General features: G+C 40.2%; 1 protein-coding gene across 1 annotated transcript in view; it reads right to left on the bottom strand.

Moving 5' to 3' along the window:
• The window catches only part of RNF150 (ring finger protein 150), a 282,172-nt gene extending 255,342 nt beyond the window's left edge, over positions 1-26,830 (bottom strand). The window contains exon 1 of the mRNA XM_017959069.3: positions 25,715-26,830. Within this exon, the coding sequence (XP_017814558.1) occupies positions 25,715-26,198 (484 nt within the window). The 5' untranslated portion in view covers positions 26,199-26,830. The remainder of the gene's footprint in view (positions 1-25,714) is intronic.
• Positions 26,831-27,223: the final 393 nt, after the last annotated feature.

The following is a 27,223-nucleotide window of genomic DNA, read 5'->3' as shown; positions in this document are numbered from 1 at the left end:
CAGCTGCTTGGGAGGCTCAGGCAGGAGAACTGCTTGAACCCAGGAGGTGGAGATTGCAGTGAGCCGACATCGCGCCATTGCACTCCAGCATGGATGAAAAGAGCGAAACTCTATCTCAAAAAAAAAAAAAAAAAAAAAAAAGAAGAAGAAATATATATATACCTTTTCCATCTACAATGTTCTATTCTAAGAATCAAATGAAATCAGGTAGAGGAAAGCACTATGTCAAATATAGACTGCCATATTTAGTATAATCTTAGAGTATAATCTTTAAATCTCTATTCTTTCACTTGAAAAATATCCAAGGTTAAGATTCTAAGGCCAACGTCCAAATTGAGGATAAATATAAACACAATGAAAAATAGACTCTTTATCTTACATTCTAATGTTCCTAGAAATCAAGGCTGACATCAAATTAAAGTGATCTGTACCACATCATGATATTAACTACTAGTTAGCTTGCAGAATCACAGTATTATAAAGAGCATAGACTTTGGATTAGAATAAGTGGGAATTCTAGTGCTACCTACTGCTTTGCTTTATTAGCAAATGTTTTTATAGCATTTATTATATATATGTGTAAATGCTTCATATATGTAACCCATTTACATCTCACTAGAATCCTATTAAATATATTGGGTCTATTATTATTTGCATTTTACATACAAGGAAACAGAAGCAGAGAGGTTGGGTGACTTGTTCAAGGTAGCAAAGCTATTATGAGGCCAAGCTGTGATGTGTGTCTGGGCAGTGTGGGTCTAGCCTGGCTCTCAACCACTAAACCATATAGCCTATATCTAAATAATATGACAAGGTAGCACAATGCCTGATCCACAATGAATTACTGACAGATGTTAGTTTCCTTTCCTTTTGTACATAATGGTGCTCAGGCAACAAAGATGATACTTGCAAGTTGTCATGAGGTCTGCTACATAATCTCCTGACAATGCTCCCATTCCACATGAACTCTGTAAAAAGGGGATTTTATCTGTATACTGCCCTCCTTCTGCCCTCCTTTCCATATGAAAATCTTCCAAGAAAACTAGAAAAGAGTAAACCATTTAACTAGCTATATCCCATTTGAATGGCTGCATTAATAGCTAGAATATATATATATAGTTTCCTTGCATCCTTAAAATGTCATTATATTGGGCTGAGGCAAAGGCAGAGAATTTGCCAATTCTATTCTTTCATATCTTTTGGTTGTCCTTTGACAAAATCCAGGACATTGATTACATTTTTTATTACAATTCTAATGGTTCACACTGTATTAACTTCTTCGGTTCTCCCTCCCCATTGGCAGTCTCCAAAGCGTGCCTCTCCTACAGTGGAGATGTTGCAGTTCCCTCTTTAGCATATCATTCAGGGAGAAATGGTGTGAAAGCACTCTCTCCAAATATAGCTCACATCTCTGCAGCTCCCTTGGCTGCTTCAGACTTAGAGGAGCACATTTCATTACAACTATTGGGGTAGACCGGCATTCTTCCTAGTTCTGGTAACCAGGTTGATTCTTACATATTTCTACAATTCTTACATAATGCAGTTAGGAGCAGCATTGTTTTCTTAAAAATTTTCTTCTAGTTTAATACTGTATTCAGTTCAACAAATTCCATCTCTCCACTGTCAGCTATATAGAGCTTCTTAGAATATGCACTGGTACATTATCAATATTTTATAGTTATATAGTTAATAATAATTTATTTAGCACTTCCCATGTGCCAAGTTCTATACTAAGTGCTTTACATAATTATCATATAAGAGTCCCACGAACTTATGACATTGTATTTCATTACTTCTAAGATGATTTTTAAAAATCATTTTAACATATCTGAAATCACAATGCTTCTGACAATCTATATCATGTCAAAGTTGTGATAACATATTTTTCTGTGTACATAAAATATTGTTACATCTTAAAATCAGTGGTGATTTAGGTTCAATGAAATTTGTGAGTGCCATATTTATCCCTATTTTAAAGTTAAAAAATCTGAGGTTGAGTCTGTTAAGGGATTTGCCCAAAATTCATTACATTTACATAATAAGCTAAATCAACATCAGTAAGAGACTTTATTGACTTATTTTCTTTCTAACAGTTCATTGTAGCATAAAGACAGGGCATCCATCCCATAATATGCATCCTTAAGCACTGCAACTCAGGCTCTGAAATTTCACTGGGGCTCAAGAGCCATTTCTATCACCAAACTTAAATATATGATTTTGGGCATATTGCTTGAATGTATTAACCTCATCTATAAAGTTGGAATAATGACAGTAACCCCAGAAGGTTTCTGAGATGATTAAGTAAGATAATCCATGTTAAACGCTCAGAACACAATGAGAGATACATTAGAGGTCACTTCAATTTCATAAAATATCATCAGTAAGAAATAACTAACTGATTCAATTTTTTTTTTTTTTTTGCTATTTACCCCCAGTCCAATCTTATTCCAGATAATACAATATCATTACTATGATCTCTTTGTTCCTACTGCACAAATATTTTGTACGGTAAAATTTCCAATTCCAAATGTGGTGAGAGGTTCACCACCTGTTCTAGTTAGCATTCTGAAGCCATTCCAATTCATAAAACATACTGAGTATCTCCTTTGTGTAAAGTCCTGTTCGTTGTATTAGTTGGTACAAAGGAACCAAGGAGAAATAAGGAATTATCCTGCCTTCATATCATTTTAAGTATAATGGGCAATGATATGTATATACAAGCAGAAGATTCTTGGTAAAATACGATAAATGCTTCTAGACAACTACAGACAAAAAGGCAATCAGAGAACAAATAAGGAAAAGTTTATATACTATCCCTTAGATGGGATCATAAGGAAATTATTTAGAAAAGAGGCAGAATTTAAGACGGGCCTTGAAGGGAAGACAGTATATGGCAGATGCTATGGCAATCCTAAGAACAGAGAACTTCATAAGCAAAAACAGGCTGATTTCCTCTTCCACCTATGATGGAGCAGCATATTTCAGAATAACCCTCCCATTAACCACAATAAAATGTGAATATTTAAAAATCTAACAAACAGCTATTTAAGATCACGGTAGCAATGAAGAAAACAAGGACATGAGGGGCCAAGAGTCTAGAAATAAAGAAAATATAGGAAAGTGAATCCTGTATTTACCTCTGTTTCTTTGCCAATTTAGTTCTCCAAACATAGTGCCCAAACAAAGCAGTAGCCTCCGGCTTGCTGAAGTCTTACTGGTCTTGGGAGAAACAAATTGGAGTTCAGGGCTATCAAAGTTGCCAGGACATGAGAGATCAAGGACCAGGATAACAGGGAACCAGAGAGTAGTAAGAACAATCTGCAGGCAATTTCCTCTTGAGACATCTGATGGCTTTGAAGGAAACAAACTATTTCACCCCAAAATATTTAGGACTGTTATGTCAAAGACACTGACAATGCAGGGGAACACTGCCTAAGCCTCTGTCTGCCTCCTAATGGCAGGACATCAATCCTTCCTTACTGGAGACAGCACTTGCTTATGGGCCCAGAGAAGGCACCAGCAGGCCCGAGAGGAATCTAGGAACAGATTCTACTATCTTTCCACATTTTCCCACCCTTTAAAGGACAAGAACTGCTCTCCTCTTTGTTTTGTAACTACACAGGATTCAAGGCTCTTAAAATATTTTTAAAGTAAGACCCCTAAGCCACTGCCTTGAGGGAGTTTTTTGTTTTTGTTTTTGTTTTGAGATAGGGTCTCACTGTGTCACCCGGACTGGAGTGAAGTGGAGTGATCATGGTTCACTGCAGCCTAAAGCTCCTGGACTCAAGCAATCTTCCCACGTAGCCTGGGACTACAGGTGCATGTCATCACACCTAATTTTTAATTTTTTTTTTTTTTTTATGAGGAAGGGGTCTTGCTATGTTGATCAGGCTGGTCTCAAACTCCTGACCTCAAGCCATCCTGCCACCTTGGTCTCCTATAATGCTGGGATTACAGGCATGAACCATCTTGCTTGGCCCAACAGTTTTTAACTGAGGCTTCTTCCAAGAGATGGGTACAGCAGGCGTTAAGAAATTTCCACTTGTTTATCTTTTGTTAATTTGACTTCTATTTTAGGAAAATGTCTCAACTAGTAACCTAAAAACAGGAAAGAAAATAAATTATATTTTCTCTCCTACAACTCCTACTTATTATCAGGGCAAGATGCCTTGAACTCAATCAGAAGGCAGCTGTTAAGAGACTAAAAAGCTCATCAGTGATTTCGGCAATCTGAGCGTACTGCAGGATAAAAACTGTTGTTGAGGACCCATCTAGGAGCGGGTTATCTGGTAAATCATCTGAAGAGCTATGTCCTAAGAGTAAGGACAGACCAGGAATTACACAGCCCTCACAGCTGAATGATGTACAGGGCAACAATGAATTATGAGGACAAAAAATGTCAACAGTGCCAAGGTTGAGAGCCATTGATCCTGAGGAAATGGTCTGTATATCTTTCACATAGAACAGCTAAGTGAGTTTTCCTCCCAAGTGTATTGTTCACCTGCTGGGATAATCTTGACTAAGGCAATAAACTTTTAGGGCTTCATGTTTTTCACTGGTAAAATAAACGATTAATTCATTCTTTTTAACCAATAAAGTGGTTAAACTCGGTTAGTTTTAAAAATCTTTCCCTTCAGTAAAAGTCTGGTTTTATTTTGTGGTTGATTAAAAAGTAAGTATTATCTGGATAATTTTGATGATACAGGTAGGAAAAAGATTATAAATCCATTAACCATAATGCATCAGTTTGCATTGTGAGGGCCTTTTTGGCTTACTTGCAACTGGGGAGATCCATACTTGTGTTCAGAGGAAAAAAGGAATACTAAAGCTTTCTAATAAGCATCTTACAAGTGAAAGTATTAGGATTTATGTTAAAATCAGCAACAAAAGGGAACACTAAAAATAGACAAATGAATTACTGAGCATGAGGAACCACAAATGCAATTAAAGAAAATGTTATTTAACATCAAGGCTGTAGCAGTTTAATGAGTAAGTAAAACTGTTCTGGGGTTACATGAATTGGGCATCATCTGAGGCCAATTAAAATTCTAAACAAAATATACACTTTACACACCTGTATATGGACATATTTTGTATATAGACATATTTTAAATTCTTGTAATAATAATAAGAATGTCGTGTTTTTATTTTGACCTTAAATAACATTTTGGGGGTAAAATGGAATTTGGTGTTGGTTTGCAAATGCTAATAGTCTACAAATTTAAGATGATGACAGGAGGAGAAATGCAAAAGAACTTTTTTATAAAACTAAAAATAACATTTAGTAGTATAAAAATTTGCATAGACCCCTTTAATAGCACTGGCAGGCAAGTGACTGTCTAAATTCTGAGGACATCATCATTTTTTACTAAGAAGAATAAATTACACTACGAAAACTATAACTATTCTTTCAGCCAAAATGTACAGATGAGAACTATAATATACACAAGAGTTTTTATCCAATCTGCCAGTCTGTGTCTTTTAATTAGGGCATTTAGCCACTTATGTTTCAGGTTAATATTGTTATGTGTGAATGTGATCCCGTCATTATGATGACAGCTGGTTATTTTGCCCATTAGTTGATGCAGTTTCTTCATAGCGTCGATGGTCTTTACAATTTGGTATGTTTTTGCAGTGGCTGGTACCAGTTTTTCCTTTCCATATTTAGTGCTTCCTTCAGGACCTCTTGTAATGCAGGCCCAGTGGTGACAAAATCTCTCAGCATTTGCTTGTTTGTAAAGGATGTTATTTTCTCCTTTGCTTATGAAGCTTAGTTTGGCTGGATAAGACATTCTGGGTTGAAAATTCTTTTCTTTAAGCATGTTGAATATTGGCCGCCACTTTCTTCTGGTTGTAGGGTTCCTGCAGACAGAGCCACTGTTAGTCTGATGGTCTTCACTCTGTGGGTAACCCAATCTTCTCTCTGGCTGCCCTTAACGTTTTTTCCTTCATTTCAACTTTGGTAAATCTGATAATTATGTGTCTTGGGGTTGCTCTTCTTAAGGAGTATCTTTGTGGTGTTCTCTATATTTCCTGAATTTGAATGTTGGCCTGTCTTGCTAGGTTGTGGAAGTTCTCCTGGATGATATTCGGAAGTGTGTTTTCCAACTTGGTTTCATTCTCCCCGTCACTTTCAGCTACACCAACCAAAGGTAGGTTTGGTCTTTTCACACAGTCCCGTATTTCTTGGAGGCTTTGTTTGTTCCTTTTCATTCTTTTTGCTCCAATGTTGTCTTCATGCTTTATTTCATTAAGTTGATCTTCAATCTCTGATATCCTTTCTTCCGCTTGATCTATTCGGCTATTGATACTTGTGTAGGCTTCATGAAGTTCTCGTGCTGTGTTTTTCAGCTTCACCAGGTCATTTATGTTCTTCTCTAAACTGGTTATTTCAGTTAGCAATTCCTCTAACCTTTTTTCAAGGTTCTTAGCTTCCTTGCATTGGGTTAGAACATGTTCCTTTAGCTTGGAGGAGTTTGTTATTACCTGCCGTCTGAAGCCTACTTCTGTCAATTTGTCAAGACCCACCGGCGTGCTGTATTCAGGAGACCCACTTCACATGCAAAGACACACAGAGGCTCAAAATTAAGGGATGGAGGAATATTTACTGAGCAAATGGAAAGAAAAGAAAAAGAAAAAGAAAAAGAAAAAGCAAGGGTTGCAATCCTAGTCTCTGATAAAACAGACCTTAAACCAGTAAGATCAAAAAAGACAAAGAAGAGCATTACATAATGGTAAAGGGATCAATGCAACAAAGAGAGCTAACTATCCTAAATATATATGCACCCAATACAGGAGCACCCAGATTCGTAAAGCAAGTTCTTAGAGACATACAAAGAGACTTAGACTCCCACACAATAATAGTGGGAGACTTCAACACACCACTGTCAATATTAGACAGATCAACGAAACAGAAAATTAACAAGAATATTCGGAACTTGAACTCAGCTCTGGACCAAGCAGACCTAACAGACATCTACAGAACTCTCCACCCCAAATCAACAGAATATACATTCTTCTCAGTACCACGTCGCACTTCTTCTAAAATTGACCACATAATTGGAAATAAAACACTCTTCAGCAAATGCAAAAAAACAGAAAGCATAACAAACAGTCTCTCAGACCACAGTGCAATCAAATTAGAACTCAGGATTAAGAAATTCACTCAAAACCATAAAACTACATGGAAATTGAACAATCTGCTCCTGAATGACTACTGGATAAGTAGGTAGAAACAAGTAAGTTCTTCGAAACCAATAAGAACAAAAACACAAAGTACCAGAATCTCTGGAGCACAGATAAAGCCATGTTTAGAGGGGAAATTATAGCACTACATGCCCACAGGAGAAAGCAGGAAAGATGTAACATTGACACCCAAAAATCACAATTAAAAGAATTACAGTAGAAACAGCAAACAAATTCAAAAGCTAGTAGAAGTCAAGAAATAACTAAAATCAGAGTGGAACTGAAGAAGACAGAGACGTGAAAAACCCTTCAAAAAAATCAATGAATCCAGGAGCTGGTTTTTTGAAAAGATTAACAAAGTAGATAGACTACTAGCCAGACTAATAAAGAAGAAAAGAGAGAAGTACCAAATAGACACAATAAAAAATGATAAGGAGGATATCACCCCTGATCCCACAGAAATACAAACTATCATCAGAGAAAACTATAAATACCTCTATACAAATAAACTAGAAAATCTAGAATAAATGAAAAAATTCCTGGCCACATACACCCCCCCAAGACTAAACTAGGAAGAAGTCAAATCCCTGAATAAACCAATAACAAGTTCTGAAATTGGGCAGTAATTAATAGCCTACCAACCAAAAAAAGCCCAGGACCAGACGGATTCATAGCCGAATTCTACCGGGAGCTGGTACCATTCCTTCTGAAACTATTCCAAGAAACAGAAAAAGAAGGACTCCTTTCTAACGCATTTTATGATCATCCTAATACCAAAACCTGGGTAGAGATTTTGGTATCTACCAAATTTGTTTAAATAGGGAATTCTTTCCCCATTGTTTGTTTTTGTCAGGTTTGTCAAAGATCAGATGGTTGTCGATGTGTGGTATTATTTCTAAGGCCTCTGATCTGTTCCATTGGTCTATATATCTGTTTTGGCACCAGTACCATGACAGAGACACAACAAAAAAAAGAAAATTTCAGGACAATATCCCTGATGAACATCCATGCAAAAATCCTCAATAAAATACTAGCAAACCAAATCGAGCAGGACATCAAAAAGCTTATCCACCACAATCAAGCCAGCTTCATCCCTGGGATGCAAGGCTGGTTCAACATATGCAAATCAATAAACATAATCCATCACATAAACAGAACCAATGACAAAACCACATAATTATCTCAAAAGATGCAGAAAAGGCCTTCGATACAATTCAACACCCCTTCATGATAAAAACACTCAATAAACTAGATATTGATGGAACATATCTCAAAATAATAAGAGCTACTTATGAAAAACCCACAGCCAAAATCATGCTGAATGGGCAAAAGCTGGAAGAACTCCCTTTGAAAACCGGCACAAGACAAGAATGCTCTTTCTCACAACTCCTATTAAACATAGTATTGGAAGTTCTAGCTAGGGCAATCAGGCAAGAAAAGAAATAAAGTGTATTCAAATTAGAAGAGAGGAAGTCAAATTGTCTCTGATTGCTGACGACATGATTGTATATTTAGAAAACCCCATCGTCTCAGCCCAAAATCTCCTTAAGCTGATAAGCAACTTCAGCAAAGTCTCAGGATACAAAATCAATGGGCAAAAATCACAAGCATTCCTATACACCAATAATACACAGACAGCCAAATCATGAATAAACTCCCATTGACAAATGCTACAAACAGAATAAAATACCTAGGAATACAACTTACAAGAGATGTGAAGGACCTCTTCAAGGAGAACTACAAACGACCGCTCAAGGAAATAAGAGAGGACACAAACAAATGAAAAAACATTCCATGCTCATGGATAGGAAGAATATCATGAAATTGGCCATACTGCCCAAAGTAATGTATAGATTCAATGCTATCCCCATCAAGCTACCATTGAATTTCTGCAGAGAATTTTAAAAAAATACTTTAAATTTCATAAGGAGCCAAAAAAGAGCCTGTATAGCCAAGACAATCCTAAGCAAAAAGAACAAAGCTGCAGGCATCATGCTACCTGATCTCAAACTACACTACAAGGCTACAGTAACCAAAACAGCATGGTACTGGTACCAAAACAGAGATATAGACCAATGGAACAGAACAGAGGCCTCAGAAATAACACCACACATCTACAACCATCTGTATCTTTGACAAACCTGACAAAAACAAGCAATGGGGAAAGGATTCCCTATTTAATAAATGGGTTTTGGAAAACTGGCTAGCCATATGCAGAAAACTGAAACTGGACCCCTTCCTTACACTTTATACAAAAATTAACTCAAGATGGATTACTTAAATGTAAGACCTAAAACCATAAAATCTCTAGAAGAAAACCTAGGCAATACTATTTAAGACATAGGCATGGGCAAAGACTTCATGACTAAAACACCAAAAGCAATGGCAACAAAAGCCAAAATTGACAAATTGAATCTAATTATACTAATGAGCTTCTGCACAGTAAAATAAACTATTATCAGAGTGAACAGGCAACCTACAGAACAGGAGAAAATGTTTGCAATCTATCCATCTGACAAAGGGCTAATATCCAGACTCTACAAGGAACTTAAACAAATTTACAAGAAAAAACAAACAAAGTGGGTGAAGGATATGAACAGACACTTCTCTAAAGAAGACATTTATGTGGCCAAGAAACACATAAAAAAAAGCTCATCATCACTGGTCATTAGAGAAATGCAAGTCAAAACCACAATGAGATACCATCTCATGCCAGTTAGAATGGCAATCATTAAAAAGTCAAGAAACAACAGATGCTGGAGAGGATGTAGAGAAATAGGAACACTTTTACACTGTTGGTGGGAGTGTAAATTAGTTCAACCATTGTGGAAGACAGTGTAGCAATTCCTCAAGGATCTAGAACCAGAAATACCATTTGACTCAGCAATCCCATTACTGGGTATATACCCAGAGGATTATAAATCATTCCACTATAAAGACACATGCAGATGTATGTTTATTTCAGCACTATTCACAGTAGCAAAGACTTGGAACCAACCTACATGTCCATCAATGATAGACTGGATAAAGAAAATGTGGCACATATATACCACGAAATAGTATGCAGCCATAAAAAATGATGAGTTCATGTCCTTTGCAGGAACATGGATGAAACTGGAAACCATCATTCTTAGCAAACACAGGAACAGAAAACCAAACATCGCATGTTCTCACTCATAAGTGGGAGTTGAACAATGAGAACACATGGACACAGGGAGTGGAACATCACACACCGGGGCCTGTCATGGGGTGGGGGGACTAGGGGAGATACAGCATTAGGAGAAATACCTAATATAGATGATGGGTTGATGGGTCCAGCAAACTACCATGCACATGTATACCTATGTAACAAACCTGCATGTTCTGCTCATGTATCCCAGAACTTATAGTATAATAAATATATATATAGGTACAAAAGACATTACCATATCCATAGGTGGCAAGGCTTGACTTGTAGAATAATTAAATCCATAATAATTTATAACTTGCACTAAGAAGTGTTTCTTGTGCAACACAAAGAATTGCATTACTACAAATATATATCTAATAACAATGGCAAATTATTGTTAATTTTTTGTGGGAAACAATGTTTCCAGACAGTGTATTAGGCCTTATTTTTACTGTAATTCTTCTACGTTTAGACATGTTTATATATGTGGTATAAACATGCTATACAGGTGTTTAACCTAAAAGAAATAGGCTATAACCGACATCCTAGATGTGCAACAAACTACCATCTAGAACAAATGCATATGGTATAGTCTGTTGTACATCATTTATACCATCTAGAACACTACAATGTTCATACAACAATAAAATTGCCTAATGATACATTTCTCAGAATGTATCCATGTCATTAAGCAATGCATGACTGTATAAGAAATAGCTCTGGATTAAAATCCCAGTTTTGCTTTTAACCATCTGTAACTTTGGGCAAAGTATCCAACTCACAGGGTCTGTGAAAGGAGCGAAGTATGGAAGACACCTAATGCAGCGCCTAGAGTCTGTGTGTTCAGAACAAATGGCAATTCTCTTCCTTCTATTACGTATTCCATTCAACAAAGATTTGCTGAGTTCCTCTAGTGAATAAGGTGATGAATTTAATAAATAAGTCTGGAACTGGAAGGGATGATTTGTAGAAAGAATGCCTTGGCTTATGCAAAAAATGAAAAGCTTTTTCCTCGGTAGTATGTTCTCCCAAGAGAAGAGAAAAGACACTGTGTGAGGCATAGATCTCAATGGCTATTTAGAATTGCCAATCTGTCCCTCACAGTGGCTGCTGACAGCCCCCTGCCCCCCAATATCATTTAGTCATCACACTTAAGGCTCTTACCAGAGCCACACAAGCTCTGTCTCCTGGGGAGCTAGTGTCAGACCCGCTATATGGCCCCAAATTCATGAATACTGAGGCAGGGTCTGACTTTGACAATCGGTGGGCTGCTTAGACAACAGTCACCGGCAGTTGGAGCAGGTTCCGTCATACCCACCTGCATCTGAGCCCACTACCCTATGACCTTGGCAGTTGAACATAGGTTTTGAATGTTCCTGGGTTCCTTCTCTCTCAGGTTTTTCTGAGTCTGGAGCACTTCAAATAACTGCAAACACTGTACCCTTCTGGAAGACTTACTACATGGTGTTGAAACAGTATCTATTCAAACTGCCTGCTATCAACAGAAGGGTAGTATGTTTGCTTTACCTTTCCTCAAAAAAGATGAATGGAATTTGGGACTGAGGCTTACCCAGTCATATATGGCTGTAGAAAAATGCTCAAAAACACTGGGCCCCAATCAGCCAACCTGCATGACAAAACATTTCTTTTAAGCAATATGGTGGCTACCAAACTGGCCAGGCAAAGCAATGGCCTATTTCAGGGTCACCATTCCTTTGCAAAGTGGTGCCCCATTTCAGTTGCTAAATCAATCCACCAATCATGGCCTAAAGTTTGAGCTGTATGTTTTTCTGTTTGTTTGTTTGATTGATTGGTTGATTTTTGAGACAGGGTCTTACTCTGTCACCCAGGCTGGAGTACAGTGGCTCTATCTCGGCTCACTACAGCCTCTGACTCCTCGGTTCAAGCAATTCTCCTGCCTCAGCCTCCCAGGTAGCTGGGACTAGAGGCACCCACCACCATGGCTGGCTAATTTTTGTATTTTTAGTAGAAACAGGGTTTTTTGCCTTGTTGGCCAGGCTGGTCTCAAACTCCTGAACTTAGGTGATCTGCTCATCTAGGCCTCTCAAAGTGCAAGGATTACAGACATGAGGCACTGTGCCCAGCCATACACACAGGAGATTAAATTCGTTTTGGAGCACACTTAAATTACTATAACAAAAGACTAACACTACTTTTAACTAATGCCATTATGGTTTAAGCAGAAAACTTGAGATTTCTCTCATAGTTCTCTCATTGCTCAAAAGGTCACAACCTGACCTACCTCATTGGTCATTTGTCATTTGTTATTTCCTTCATTTAGAGGAATCCTGACATCCTCTTTCTGGCCCACTGATTTTAAATTCTTCCATCTTCTGGAATGAAGCAGTCCATATACACAGAGACAGATTCATAGAACGCATCTGGACAGGTAGGATTTACTATTAAACTATACAATTCCTTCTAGCAACAGTCAGGACCCCTTGAGGCATCTGGTCTACCGCATGCCCAGATCCCAGTAAGATCATCCAGGCAGCACTATGCTCAACTACTTTTTTCAGATTACTTTCTGTGTTTGGTAACAGCTGACTCCAAAGGACATATTTACTCCGTTATCTATAGAAAGTACCCCTACTGACATTCAAAAGAAAGCTCCTCCAAAGCAAAGTATTTGATTGTAAATACTCACAGGTAGGCATCCAGGCCTCTTCAGAAACACTGGCATGGTGATAGACGATGTCAGAAAATAACAACTGGCTTCCTGCTCCAGGCCTACCACCGGCCCTAAAGAGAAGCCCAAGGATTTAGGGCACAGGGCACCACCCTTTTCCTACTTCTCTATTCTCAGCAGCTGGTAAGGGCCTAACAGGAGGTACCTTATAAGGGGTTAAAGTCAGGTTAGAGAGTAGATGAATCTCTTACCACAGTCCCAGCAAGAATAGCTCTGCTAAGCACAAGATATAGAATCAAGTTTTTAAGCATTCAAATTAAATATTACCTTCCATACCCTCGATATAAGGCAGACAAAGTGTATATAATAAAAATTCATTACCTCATTCCTTAAGTAAGCAGTACATCTGAGAATTATGGATGGTATCTATTGTATCATTCATTCATATTTTCAATAGCTATGCACTGGATTTCTTTTCTATGCCAGTCTCTATAAATACAGCTGTTAAGAAGACAAGAACCATGCCCTCATGGAGTTTATATTCCCATGTGGGAGACACACAATAGTGGAACAAATTCACAAATGAAATTATAAAGAAATTTCAAGTAGTGATAAGATAAGGGAGAATAAGAGAAGAGAGAATGAACAGCAGATGAAATATTTTCACACTGGCCAGGAAAACTGATGAAGGGGGCAAAGGGTGATGATGATGGGAAAGGGTGACTGATGTAAATAAGACTGATAGGAGAATCTGAAAAAAAATCGAGGGTGGTGACTGGGTACTCTTCCTGCTCACTTGAGCAATAAAACCCCATGATTCTAAAACGCTGCCAAATTGTACTTTGCTGGAAGACATTTCTCTTGGAGTACAAGCGGCATAATAGCAAACTGAACTTAAAAAATAATGAGTTGGTTAAATATGAGAGAAACAGATGAATGGCTACTAGACTTTCTTGTTTGGGAATCATTCTAAAAGCATAAAGATATATTTAAATGATGGTTTGCTATGTGAATAAAAAACTATTTTTTTAAAAATCTGGAAAAAGAGGTTCCAAAGGTCCTGGGCTGGGAGCATTTGAGGACCAGCAAGAAGGCATAATGGGCTGGGAAGTAGTAAGTGAGGGAAGCGGGGTAGGAAAGGGGCTGGATAGGAAGCAGGGGCCAAATCACAGAGGGCCCTGAGGACAATGGCAAGAACTTTAACTTGGTTCCAAGTATGATGGGGAATCCCTGCAAGATTTGAGCAGAGTAGTGATTGCCTTTGATTTATATTTTCAGAAGTTCATTCTGTTGCTGTATGGGCAGCAGACGGCAGGGGGCAGGAAGGGAAGCTGGATACCAGCTAGAGTTGACAGTGGCAGTCCAGGCAAGAGCTCATGATAGCTTGGACTCAGTTGGTGATAACAATGGTGATAAGATGTGATCAGATTCAGAGTGTGTTTCTGTGGACACTAATTATAGTTTTCATGTATTACACGCTCAGAGTCACCCCTTTACTGCATTATGTAATGTAAGAGGTCACACACAACACCTATGATGGATAGCATAGGAGGCTCACTTTACAGATGAGGACTCCAAAGCCTAAACACTTGCTTCCTGAGCTCCCAGACCCTCTCTGCCCAGCAGGACTCGCAGTTCTTCCCAGAACAGGGGAAGCTCATCCTCACCAAGGGAATGACTTCAGATGGCTATCTCAACCCTACGCTGCTTTCTGTCTCCCTAGACAAGAGACTGTATCAGGGCTCAGAACCGGGTCAGGCGTGCACCAGAACCTTCTTTTTCACCACTACCCTATACTACCTCCCAAAATGGGTAATGATAACCACCATGAGCAGAAGGGGGGACTTCCTAGTAAAAACAGCACGTTGTCTCTACCTCTTAAACTTGGAGGACTGCTCTTATAATAATCAACATTTAGCATATAGATGAAATTTTACCCAATCAAATCACAAGGTCTAATCACTTCTGACTTATTATCGTATCCTTCTTGACTGTTTTACAGAAGTTTGTGTGCTTTCCTGTACTTGCTGCATTTGCCATGTGTTTGCCTTCTTGCTGGTCACCAAAACCGTTATTATCAGTGAATCACTAATTCATGATTTAAGCAATACTGTCCCCACCCTCATAATTTCAAGCCTTACAGTTCTTGGGAAATTAAAAAAATTAAAATTTTATTCACATAGGATTTTGATGCCTTCAAAGGAAAAACACCATTTCCTTAAATAATTAATAAAGAATCATGTGGTATAAGAGCTTCAGGGAGATTTCAGGTTCATCCTGCATAGTGGCTGTCAGCCCTGAGTGCACTCTAGAAACATATGGGGAGTCCCCTCCCTGCAACAGACCATTTACATCAGAATCTCTGCAGGTGGGATCTGGGCAGCCATAACTTTTAAACTCCCCAGGTGATCCCAACATGCGGTCAGGGTGGAGATCACTGAGCTCAACCAAGTTCCCATCCAGAAGCCTCCTGCTCACCATTTTCAAGTGAAAGAAAATGAGCCCCAGAGGAGGGAAGTGACTTGCCAACGGAAAAGCCAGTTTGAGAGAGAGCCACAACTGAAACCCGAGTATCCTAACTGCTGGTTCAATTTGCATTCAGCATCCCCCAGACACAGGAGTGTAAGGGAGGAGGTGGAGTTGCACCATCTGTAATCGTGATGATTCTGTCTCTGACGCTTCATTTCTCCTGATTCGCCACCTTTGGTGTCTTGCCTCAGCTGCCAAAATAGTGTAGCTTGGAGCAAAGTAATGCTAAAAAGCTGTGACAGGACCCCACAGCAGCAGCACTGCCAACATCCGACAGATGTCTTTTCTCCTTCAAAGGAGCACCATGCTCCTGAGTGAGCAAACATCTGAAGACTTCACCATACAGGCTATTGTAAAAGAAACGATAACTGCCTTTGACTAATCCCATACTTTGGAACTTGAACAAAGGAAGTATTCATGGATATGCGCTCAGGTTTAGCTACAAGTGAATGTTTACTGCAGCACTGTTTATGTAAGAGAAAAGTGGAAACATCACAGAAACATCTTGGAAGAACCAAGGAAATTTCAAAATGTACGAGTAAATTTTTAACAGCTACAAAAACACACCGGCAATATATTACCCATTTGATAAAATAAATGTAATGAAAAAATATTAGAGTATGGATGGTTCTAACTCTTTTTAAAAGTTCTATATTTTCAAATGTTTCTATATAGCATATGTATTTCATTTAAAATAAGAAAAAGGTTTTATAATACATAAAGCTGCAGGACAGTAAACACATGCACAGAATTGTATTTGGTTACAAACCTTTTTGACACTCTATGTCCTTTTGCTTATTACCAGTATGGCTTTTTCCCCTTCGACCATGAACAGAAACCAGGCACCCGTTTCATGCCACATGCTACAAGATGAATAAACATTTGTAATGGGAGAGGCAAATTAGAACTTCCCCCACTTTATGAGTCAAATGCCAACAAAAAGTATTTAATGGCATAGAATATTTTTATGAAATTAAAGATGAACATATTAACAGTCCATCTTTTCAGTTTCCAGGTTATGTAGCAATAGGTACTGAGCAGTTTCGGTGTGCCAGAGACTGCTCTAGGCTTGGGGAACTTAACTGTGGACCAAAAATATTGTCTAAATGCCCCACTCTTGTGGAGTTTACCGAGAAGAACAAAGATCACCTGGTAACCATCAAGCAGTCCATCCCGAGACAAAACTCCTTATCTAAGGAATTCAGAAGTAATTAGACTTCTCTATTATGTAAAGCCAGCATCTGGTTCCAGGTTTCCTTCCAAAAAATTTCTAAGTAACTAGAATTTCTATACATCTACAGAATGCATGCATATAGAAACTCATTGTGCAACCCTTGCTGACATCAAGGCACCAAAATGTCTACAAATGTAATCATTTTTTAAATTATACTTTCAGTTCTAGGCTACATGTGCACAACATGCAGGTTTGTTACATATGTAAACATGTGCCATGTTGGTGTGCTGCACCCATTAACTTGTCATTTACATTAGGTATATCTCCTAATGCTATCTTTCCCCCTTCTCCCAACCCCCCGACACACCCGGGTGTGTGATGTTCCCCACCCTGTGTCCAAGTGTTCTCATTGTTCAATTCCCACCTATGAGTGAGAACATGCGGTGTTTGGTTTTCTGTCCTTGCGACAGTTTGCTCAGAATGATGGTTTCCAGCTTCATCCATGTCCCTATAAAGGACATGAACTCATTCTTTTTATGGCTGCATAATATTCGATGGTGTTTATGTGCCACATTTTCTTAATCCAGTCTGTCACTGATGGACATTTGGGTTGGCTCCAAGTCTTTGCTATTGTGAATAGTGCCACAACATTTGTCAGGACCTACATGGCTAATATGGACCAAATTACCCTTCAGCTCCCACTTTAAGGTCCACGAATACCCCAAAGGAAAAATCCACTGTGGTGTGCTCAGCCCTCCTGCTGAGGCGCCCCACTGCACTCTTCTGCTGCTTATGCAGCGTACTTTCCATCTAATAAAACTTTTTTTTTCAAACCTGTACTTTTGTCAGTAAATTCTTCTTACTCTCCACAAGTCTACCACTTTCTGATGCCAGGGCTCTGATACCTCACCTGGCCCTTACATTGTGGTGGGAGGAGACAATAAACATGTTAACAGTGGGTAGCATGCAGCAGGGGTGTGCTGGGGACCAGCAGGAGGAGGCTGCCACTAGTTCAGAGAAGAGGAGCCTGGGAGTGCCTTCCTAACAAGATCTCATTAATAGAGAGAACTGAAGAGGCAGCCAGCTCTGTGGATTTCTGGGAGAAAGAACATTCCATGCATCTTCCTGATAAATGAAGGGGAAAACATCTGTCCTCATCCACTATTCTTTGGGTCATTTGGAGTTACATTTCTGATGTGGGTTTCATCAGTGCATGGCTACAGAATAGTCCAGATGAATATCTGCTGTAGGTAGTGGGGAACAGAAAAGAGAAAAAGGGGGAAAAGGCATTTGTATGGCTCCTGACAATCCCTCCAAAAAGCCTCCAATCTTTGCATTTTCAATAGTGTGTAAGTGGACTCTGCCCATAAAAAGCCATTTATAATAGAGACTCCAGATGGAAATGGTTAAGAAACAACATTTCCTGATAATCCTTCTTACCTAATATATATACTCATATCTGTCTGACTAGAAAAGACATGAACAAATACATTTAATACAGAATTATTTCTATAATATTTTAAAAAATCTCTATTATGAAATAAATGTTCACAAATTGAATATGAAAATGCCTAACATGCCAATGCATAAGCTTAAATTCTCTAACAAACGATGCTTACTTTTACTGAAAATGTTTTTCTAAATACCGCTATATATTATGGAGTGACCGAAATAAAAAAGTGAAGACTCTTACAGAAAGCAATTTATAACTACAAATGTGAAATGTTAAAATAAATTTACTTTTCCTCTTTTATTATAGAAAACTGAGACCTAGATCTAACCATGGTCATTAATATTTTGGCTTCGATTATACAAAGCACATTTATCCTACCATACATTAAACTGCCAAGCGATCAATACCTCAAAGTTTAAAATAAGAGTAAAGGTCATATTATACCTGTAGACAAGGTTTCTATTTAATAGAACCACTGTAAATTGAAACTTAGTAGAAGAATTACACAGCACAACGCTGCCTTGTTTCTCTGGGTTTTACATTACCACCAAAATCCCCAAGAACTAAGATAATCTGCATAGGATTTGAATTTCAATTTAAATGTAGCATCTGTCAAATTACATTATCAAATACACAACACCAACATCACTGCAATCTCTCAGCAACAAGTAAAATGCTCCTTACAGTATATATAAGATGAAATATTTCTTCTAGGGATACACTGAAGACTTTCAGGGTTATCAAAATAGTAAATTCTTTACATGCTATGCTTAATGTCCAGAAATGAAACAATAATGGTTAAGCAACAATAATGGTTAACTTTTCAAAAGTTGAGACTGGTTTTCTAAACAAATTAACTTCATATCAGAGGCACAATCACTGTTTTCTGAAAACTGGAAGAATAAGCTATAAATAAGAAGCTCCAGGTTTTTTCTGGATCTTTCCAGATTTCATGGTTATAAAATTACTTCCTTTTTGAGAAGCCAGGAGATTTTTAAGAGAGCCACTAGGAGAGATGATGATTGAATTCTTATTAAAGGATTAGAAGACAGAAGGTAAGATTCCTTCCCAATCCTCTAGATATGTATTTCCATGACCTAAAATGTATAAACAAGTCATACAGTTTCTTGCCCGGGTCATCTTAAGCTACACCGCCAAGAATGTTATTTAACACTTTGATGAATTATGGCTTTTAATAACAGAGTCTAGAATTCCTGGCTATTGGAATTTCTGCTAGTAGACAGACAGGTGAAGAGTTACAGTTTAGTGCAAAATAAATAAATACACATACACACACATGCATACTAAGTGAGAAGGTGAGATTATCTTGGCATAGAAGATCAAGACCAAGCATAAATGATAGCCAGACTGTATATATCTTAAGAAAAATGAAGTGGGAACTGAGGTTCTTAAAAAATATGTTTCTTAAATACCTAAATGATAGAGAATCACATACTCCCAATGCTTGGGAAGGCCCTTAAAGCTGTCACCCACTGGAAGTCCATCCATAAATCCTGGGATCGGCAATTCCACAATGTTCCCATTCAGTTTCAAGCTGAATGCCACAGAAAGCTTACCCTTTCAAGGAAACCTCTTACATCTCTAAACACTTCTATTCTTATGAATTTGCTTTTCCTTTGCTGAACCAAGTCTGTTTTCCATAACTTCCCCTCACTACCCAAAGTTTGGCTCCATAAAGGTGGAGTCCCAAACACTGTGACCTTGGGGTTGAGGTGGGAAACATAAATGAGCACGGCAGGCGAAGAGCCAGATGGTAAAAAGTGATGGAGACTTGGACCAACTGGAGGGCACATGGGAACAGCCAGCCACTGCTCAGCTCCAGCTACTCTTTCCATGGGGGAATGCAGGCCCCAGTTACCGGGTTTTCTGATCAAGAAGCCAGAAATTGGGAATTTTACTAGAAGTATTCTAAGGTTTAAATACATAAAGAATATATTTTAGAGTTGAAATACCTCTTAGAGATCAACTAAAGAAAACCGAGGGTGAAAACAGAAAAAGTGACTGACTCAAAATCAAATGGTGAATCAGAGGGAGGTCCGGAAGAGAAGAGGCCCAAACATAAGGTCCCATTCTCCCATTACATAACAGAGATGCATTTCTGCAAGTCAACAATGCATCTGTTAACATACTCCGAAACAGGAAATCAGCCTTAGATCGCTTCCTGTATCTATGATTAAGTAATCACTGCCCACATCTAGACTTCAGAATACCCTTTCAAGCTGAGAGGGTATACAGAGCTGTAGCTCTAAGCACAGACCAGCAGACAGACCGCCTGGGTTGCAAGCCGAGATCTACCACTTACTGCTTGCATGACCAAGTTATACAGTTTGCCTCAGTTTCCTCATCCATCAAATGGAGACAGTAAGGGTAACTATTTCACAATGTTGTTGTGAGAATCAAATTTATATACATATAAAGTGCTTAGAACATGCCTGGTACAGAGTAAGCACTATTTGGTCAATGCTATTATTACCGAGCATGCTAAAAAAAAAAAAAAGAGAGCTAATCTTATCATTTAAAGGAAAATGTAAAGCAAAAGTACACACAAATATTCTAGAAAAATGAGTTCTGAAGAAAAAAACAACTTTTTTAAATTAAAGCAGCTAGGTCCTTTACAGAGTTGAAGACATAGGTAGACTTCAACAATCAAAGTAATGGCCATAAAGGTAGCGTGAATCCATACACTGAACTCTGAACACCCATCTACGGAGGAAGAGCCTCAGTAGATCTACTACATTTTGCCTCCAACCTTGGAGAAGTCTAGAATACATAGATATACTCCATCCTAGGCTCCTCCTTTCCAAGAGTCGAGCATGTTCTCCAGAGTTACTGCAACCATTGCCTCCCTTCCTCCATCTCCAAGTTGCTCTTAGGAACCTAGTCTCACAGAAGTTCTTCCTAGACAGCTAGATGTTTAATTTCCCATTGACTATGTACTAGCAATAGACAAACAGAAAGATATCAAACACACACTTTAAAAAAGAAAAAAAACCCACACACACCATTTCCTCATCACCACTCAGTCACAAACAGCCTGCATACACAGACTACCATTTTTATCACACATGCCCTTGCTACAATGAAATTTCAATTTAAGCCAAAAGAAAGTACAAATGCAATAGGAGAATCTTAAATGTTCATCAATCAGAGGGAGCTGGAACACCCTGTTTCAATTCACTGAGCCACAAAAAAATTGGCATCACTGCTCTGGCCTCTTCAGTATGAAAGGGTAAATAAGGAGTTCTTTCCCAAGGCTGCCAGGAACTCAGTGAGCCTCAAAGGTATGATGATCCAGTCTGTAGCTCCTGCATGTCATTGTGTGTCACTGAGTCCAATGCTTAGAACGGTTAACTTTTTTTTACTGCTTTGTGCCAGCCACAGATTTAAGCACTGTACATGAATTAATCCATCTAATTCACATAACAAGCAACCGAGGTAGATGGTGTTATCCTCCACTTCACAGATGAGGAAACCCAAGACCTGAGAGGCTAACTTGCACAAAGATACACAGTGAGAAAGTAGTGCCACCAGGACACAAATCCAAGTGGTTGGTTGGTTCTAGAGGCTACACTCCTAATTAATCAGTGCCCTAAACTGCCTCTAGAAATTTCTGATATCTTCAATTTCCTTAGGGTACACTGAAAGAAGCTTCACAGGCAGGCATCAGACCAGCTTTGAGGAAGTAATTTGGGTCTCACAGATTTTGCCTATACATGAAAGTTCACTTCTGGGGCTTTTACTAGTTGGAAGATGCATTTCTCTATAGCTTTTTGCTATGGCCTTCTTGGTGCTCTTGCACTAAAGATATAGCCTTACGTCCCTTAATAGGGGACATATAAATCTCTGGTCCATAGACTTTTTTTAAAAAAGTGAGAGAAGCAGATTTTCTCTATTAATCACTCTCTCTCTTCCCTAGGATAAAAGTGTATGAGTTGAAAGTCTGGAAAAGAATAAATAATGGTGGGCATAAGGGGAAAGGGAATAAAATGAAAAGCAGAAAAAAAGAATTGAGTATGTTAAAAAGTAATAATTAGTCATCAGGGAAATGAAAATGTAAAACAAAATGAAGATACCACTTCACATCCACCTGAATAGACAAAATAAAAAAGATAGTAACAAATGTTGATGAGGCTGTGGAGAAACTGGAACCCTCAAACACTGCTGGTGGGAATGCGAAATGATGCAGTTGCTTTGGAAAACAGTCTAGAAGGTCCTCAAATGATTAAATTATAGAGTTGCCATATGACTGAGAAGTTCTACTCCTAGATACATAAACAAGATAAATGTCCACACAAAAATTTGTACATGAATGTTCATAGCACTATTTTTGTAACAATCAAAAAGTAGAAACAACGTAATTTTCCATCGGTTGATGAACAGATACACAAAATGTGATATATCCATACAATGAAATATTATTTGGCAATAAAAAGGGTTTAAGTACTGACGCATGTACAACCTTAATGAACCTTAGGAAGATTATGCTAAATCAAAGGGGCCAATCACAGAAGTCCACATATTACATGATTCCATTTATATGAAAGGTACAAAAGAGGCATTTAAATACATAAAGACAGAATGTAGATTAGCCTAGGGCTCGGAGTTGGGGAATAATGGGGAGTGACTAAGGAGTTGGGGAATAATGGGGAGTTGGGGAATAATGCGGAAGTACAAGGGTTTCTTATTAGAACTAGATAGTGATGATGGCTGCACAACTCAGTCAATACACTAAAAGCCATTGAAATATATACTTTAAATGAGTGAACTGCAGAGTATGTTTATATTTCAATAAAGCTGTTATACTGGGGAGGAAAGTGACTTGTTATAAAGCAAAACTACTGGTCTATCCCAGAAGAAGCGGTGTCTTTTTGAATGAGAAGTCATAGTTACGTAAGTGGCAGAAAATCAAAATTATTTAAGCAGGAAAAGAAAAAAACAGAAAACGTATATGAAAAGGAGAAAACAATTTCTATTTAATTGAATTTCAAGATATGCAAATGCACAGATGTTAAACGATAGGTTGCATGACTCTAAATAAACAGTAAATAAACATAAACAGACCTTCTCCTCACCTGAAATCTATCAGTTCCAAAAATAAAGGATCTACAGCAAAGGTGTCAGATATATCATCAGCTTTTGCATTTTTTAAAACTTTTTGAAAACTGAATTTAAAAATTCAAATATAAAGATTCTCTGGTATTGTACACCAAGTTCACAAAATAAAAATATTTGATTAGCACCTAAAATGTGCAGTTTCTCAAAGTGAATTTAGAAATCTGACCTCAAATTTAACTAGAAAAAGTAAACCTTTCAAGATCTGGACTACATGGAAGACACTGACATCCAGACCAGTGCTGGCAGTGTTTGAGATTTAGGCAGAAGAATTTCAGAGTATAGTCAAGGGTTTGCCATGCTACCCTGTCATGTATCTGCTCATAATGACACTCTAGCAGAAATCAATGCTAGCCTCTGACTAAAGTGAACACAGTCTCCTAATGTGGCAAAATGTCAGAAGATAATTTAGAGTTTCCTGGCTATTGGCAGATATAGCATGAATACATTTTTGGAAACAGAACAATTAGATAATAGACAATTTCCAATTTGTTCTGCCTTTAATGTTCAAACTACAGTATTACTAAACCTTCTACTCCCACTGTCTTAATCAAGCATCATTTGTGTGGGAAATCTGCTTAGTGCTTTCTTTAAAAATAAGCAAGCCATTAATTGATCCAATGTGTTGGCAGTTTTAGAGAACCTTTTTAGACAGGAACAAATGATGCCTCTTACTTTATGTTCAAAGTTGAGTTTAAGATTTCATGCACATGCACAGAGAAACAATTAAAGAATCTCACAGTCAGCTAACAATCTCCTTGGAGTTTAAACAACAACAACAACAACAACAAAGCCTCCTTCACCCCTCCTCCATTGAGGTTTTAAGTATTAAGTAACATGTTTATCTAAAGATACTTTACATGACTTAAAGTGCTTTCCACAGTCCTTAACATCCTTGAATATCAAAGTTTCAGTAGTGCTCTTATGACTCAAGGTTAGAGTACAATCTTTTCCCTTAGAAAACTGTCGAGTTCAAGAAAATATATCGAGTATTCTTAAAGTGCTGTATTGTAACTTTTCTAAGTAACTGCCTCTCCTCTTCATTAATCAACACACCGCATTTTTCTGGCCTGTGTTTTAGAAGGGTGGAATATTTCTCCTCCCCACCTGTTTGTGTTAAGGTTGACAAAGTTCCCTGACTAAAACAGCTGGTTTTGATTACTGGAGGCAAACCAATTGAATATTTCACTAATAGGTGACATGAGCTCTCGGAATGGAAACTTGTCCCCAAAGAGAACACCCCTGCAAATGTGGCCAGAGCTTGGTGTTCCATTTCAGCAGCGTAACTATTTATTCAAATCCGGTTTTTAAAGAAAATAATGTTTTGATTAGGAGACTCCACTCAGAAAATGCATCTGTCATTTTTCTCCCCTCCTTCCGGGCACTGGATGCCACAGTCTTGGCCCAGAAACCCCTCTGGGGAAGGAGGGCCCACTTCTCAGGCACACAAATACAAGTAGCAAGCCCTGACATAAGGAGGCTAGCCTGCTAAAACTAGTGGCTTATGGACTTACGTTAACAAGCCTGGGGATGGCTTTTTTGGGGGGAGGGTGTTCTTACCACCAGGGAAACATTGCTTATGTCAGGCATATGAGGTATTGAGTTTTGGGACAGTAATGCATTTCTAGTCCTGGTACCTGCGATCATTAACAAAAAGCTTACTCTCTCTAGTCTTAAATCCCTTCATTCTAGCCAGAAAGAAAACCTTCAGCATATTTAACCTCCCAATCAGGCAAAGGATAATGCAATAATTAGAAAAGTAATTATAACTTTAGGGCCATCCCACTCTTCTTGGCTTGTTGAGGATTGTTGTTATTTACCACCGTGGCCACCTGTCAGTTTCTCTGGATGACAGCCTGGCAGAGCATAGTACTTTTAATATGATTAATGCAGTGCGTAAACCCAGAAGGGGATACTCTCCCACGAAGAGATGAAACCTCAAGAGCAAGTTGGCGGTGGTGAGCTGCCAACAGGTAACCCTACTCCTCTCTTGCTATACAGGGACGCCTGCATCAGGGTATACCTGATGCACAGACCCAAGAGCGGTGCTGTGTTATCAGATCTGCTTGTTCCAAACAGGTGCTGGGCCGGTCACTAACCTAGAACAGTATCGGAGCCCTGCCCCCCAAACCCCACCTTCCAGGGCCCCCTCGGAAAAGTTAGCCCGCCACGTTGAACCCTTGTCCAAGTGGCGCTATGCCAACCTCTCTGGCAGCCTCTCCCCTCCCCAATACAGTTCATCTTCTCCTCTTTGTAAGCCCCCCAAGTGCCGCGGAGCAAAACTTAATCGGTCCAGGGAACCTAGACACGGTTTCCGCGCCGCACGGACTTCCCAGAAGGAGCCTGGAGGCAGACGCCGGATCCCTCTAGGCACCTCCGTCCCCGCCGGCTCCCCTCCCCCGCGCCAGCTGGGCCACTCACCCGCGTGGGGCATGGTGATGGTCTCGTTGGTGTTGGAGCCCACGTTGAAGATGACCACGGCGGAGGCGTTCTGCAGGAACGCGTTCCGGATCTTATCCCTGTACGTGCAGTTGCCCTTGGGGATGAGGGCTATCCAGTTCTTGCCGTGAGTCGGGGCGGGGAACTTGGTGTTGGGGTCGCAGGCCAGGCGGTCGTGGGCCGAGCTGGCCATGACCACCTCCCCGCGGGCGTCCTGCTTCGGCGAGTGCTCCCCGTAGCGTCCGCACTCCGTCTTCTCCGTGTGCAGCTCCGCGCCGCCGCCGCCCGCCGCCCCGGCCCCGGGGTCCGGCGCGGGCTCCGCGTAGGTGATGTTCACGAAGGCGGTGTACCATTCCTCCTTCTCGGCCACTGTAAAGTCCAGGCAGAGCAGATGCACGAAACAAAAGGAAAGCAGCCATGTTGAGAGAGCCAGACTGCAGCACGCTTGGATGAGAGACATTGCCATCTTTATCCGCCGGGGCCCCCTCCCCGCCCCCGCGCCCTCCCTCCGCCCCGTCCCTCCTCCCCAGCCCCGGCCAACCCCGGGCCGGCCGCCTCTCCTCCTGCTGCTGCTCACTCCCGGGCCCGAGGGGCCGCGGCCGGGACGCGCAGCCGCTGCGGGGACCGGATTCCGGGCGAGCGGATGGCGCTGGCCCCTTCCCCTCTCAGCCGTAGCGCGGCGGTTGCATTTTGCTTCTTGGGGCCCCGGGGGGCGCGGGAACACAGGGCCCGCGGGGCTTGCAGCGGAGTCCTGCTGCCGAGCGTCCTGCTCCTTCGCCCGGCTTCGCTTTCTCTCATAAGGGTGGCCGGGGGCCCAGGAACTTGCAGGGTGGCGGGGGCAGTCACGGTTGCTCGTAGTCTGGGGTGCTGCGGTGCGGGGTGCTGCCGAGGGTGTCCTGGCCGCTGCCACTGAGCGCGGAGGCGCGCGGATCCGGCTGCAGCCGCGAGAGCCGCTGCTGCCGTGCGCCGGTTCCCTCGGGCTGTGGGCGCTGCGCTCCTGGCCTCGCCGGTGGCTGCGCCTGGGCACACACTTGCCGCGGGCGGGGCGGGCTCGGGGAGCGAGCGGGCAGAGCGGAGTACGCGGTCCGTGTGTGTGTGTCTGTGTGTGTGTGTGTATAATGTGTGCGTGCAAGGAGGAGCTTAGTGTGATGTCAAAGCCCCTGGGATTCTCTTGCCATGTTCCCTTGGTCTCTCTTTATGGGCAGCAGCGACCCCTGCCGGGTCTCAAATTCAAACTCTATCGGCGAATTGATCCAGGTGAGGGTAAAGGGGAAGCGACCCCTGGACCTATGAGTACAGGAATAACTTCCTGAGCGTTATATTTAGCAAATGTATGTGCGTCTCGTAAATGACCCTCCCGTTTGCTGGAAGTGCTGCCGTGAGCTCCCTAATTACCTATCCTAAGGCCAAAGTGTAAGGTGGTTTGGTATCGAGGTCCTTCCAACGCTACTTCTGGAATACCTAGGGCAGTGGCTATCAAACCTTTAGTTT

This window comes from Papio anubis, chromosome 3 (genome assembly GCF_008728515.1).
Source record: "Papio anubis isolate 15944 chromosome 3, Panubis1.0, whole genome shotgun sequence".
In the NCBI taxonomy this organism is placed as follows: Eukaryota; Metazoa; Chordata; class Mammalia; order Primates; family Cercopithecidae; genus Papio; species Papio anubis.
The sequence above is the reverse complement of the archived record's forward strand: the minus strand, read 5'-3'. Positions and strand labels throughout refer to the sequence as shown.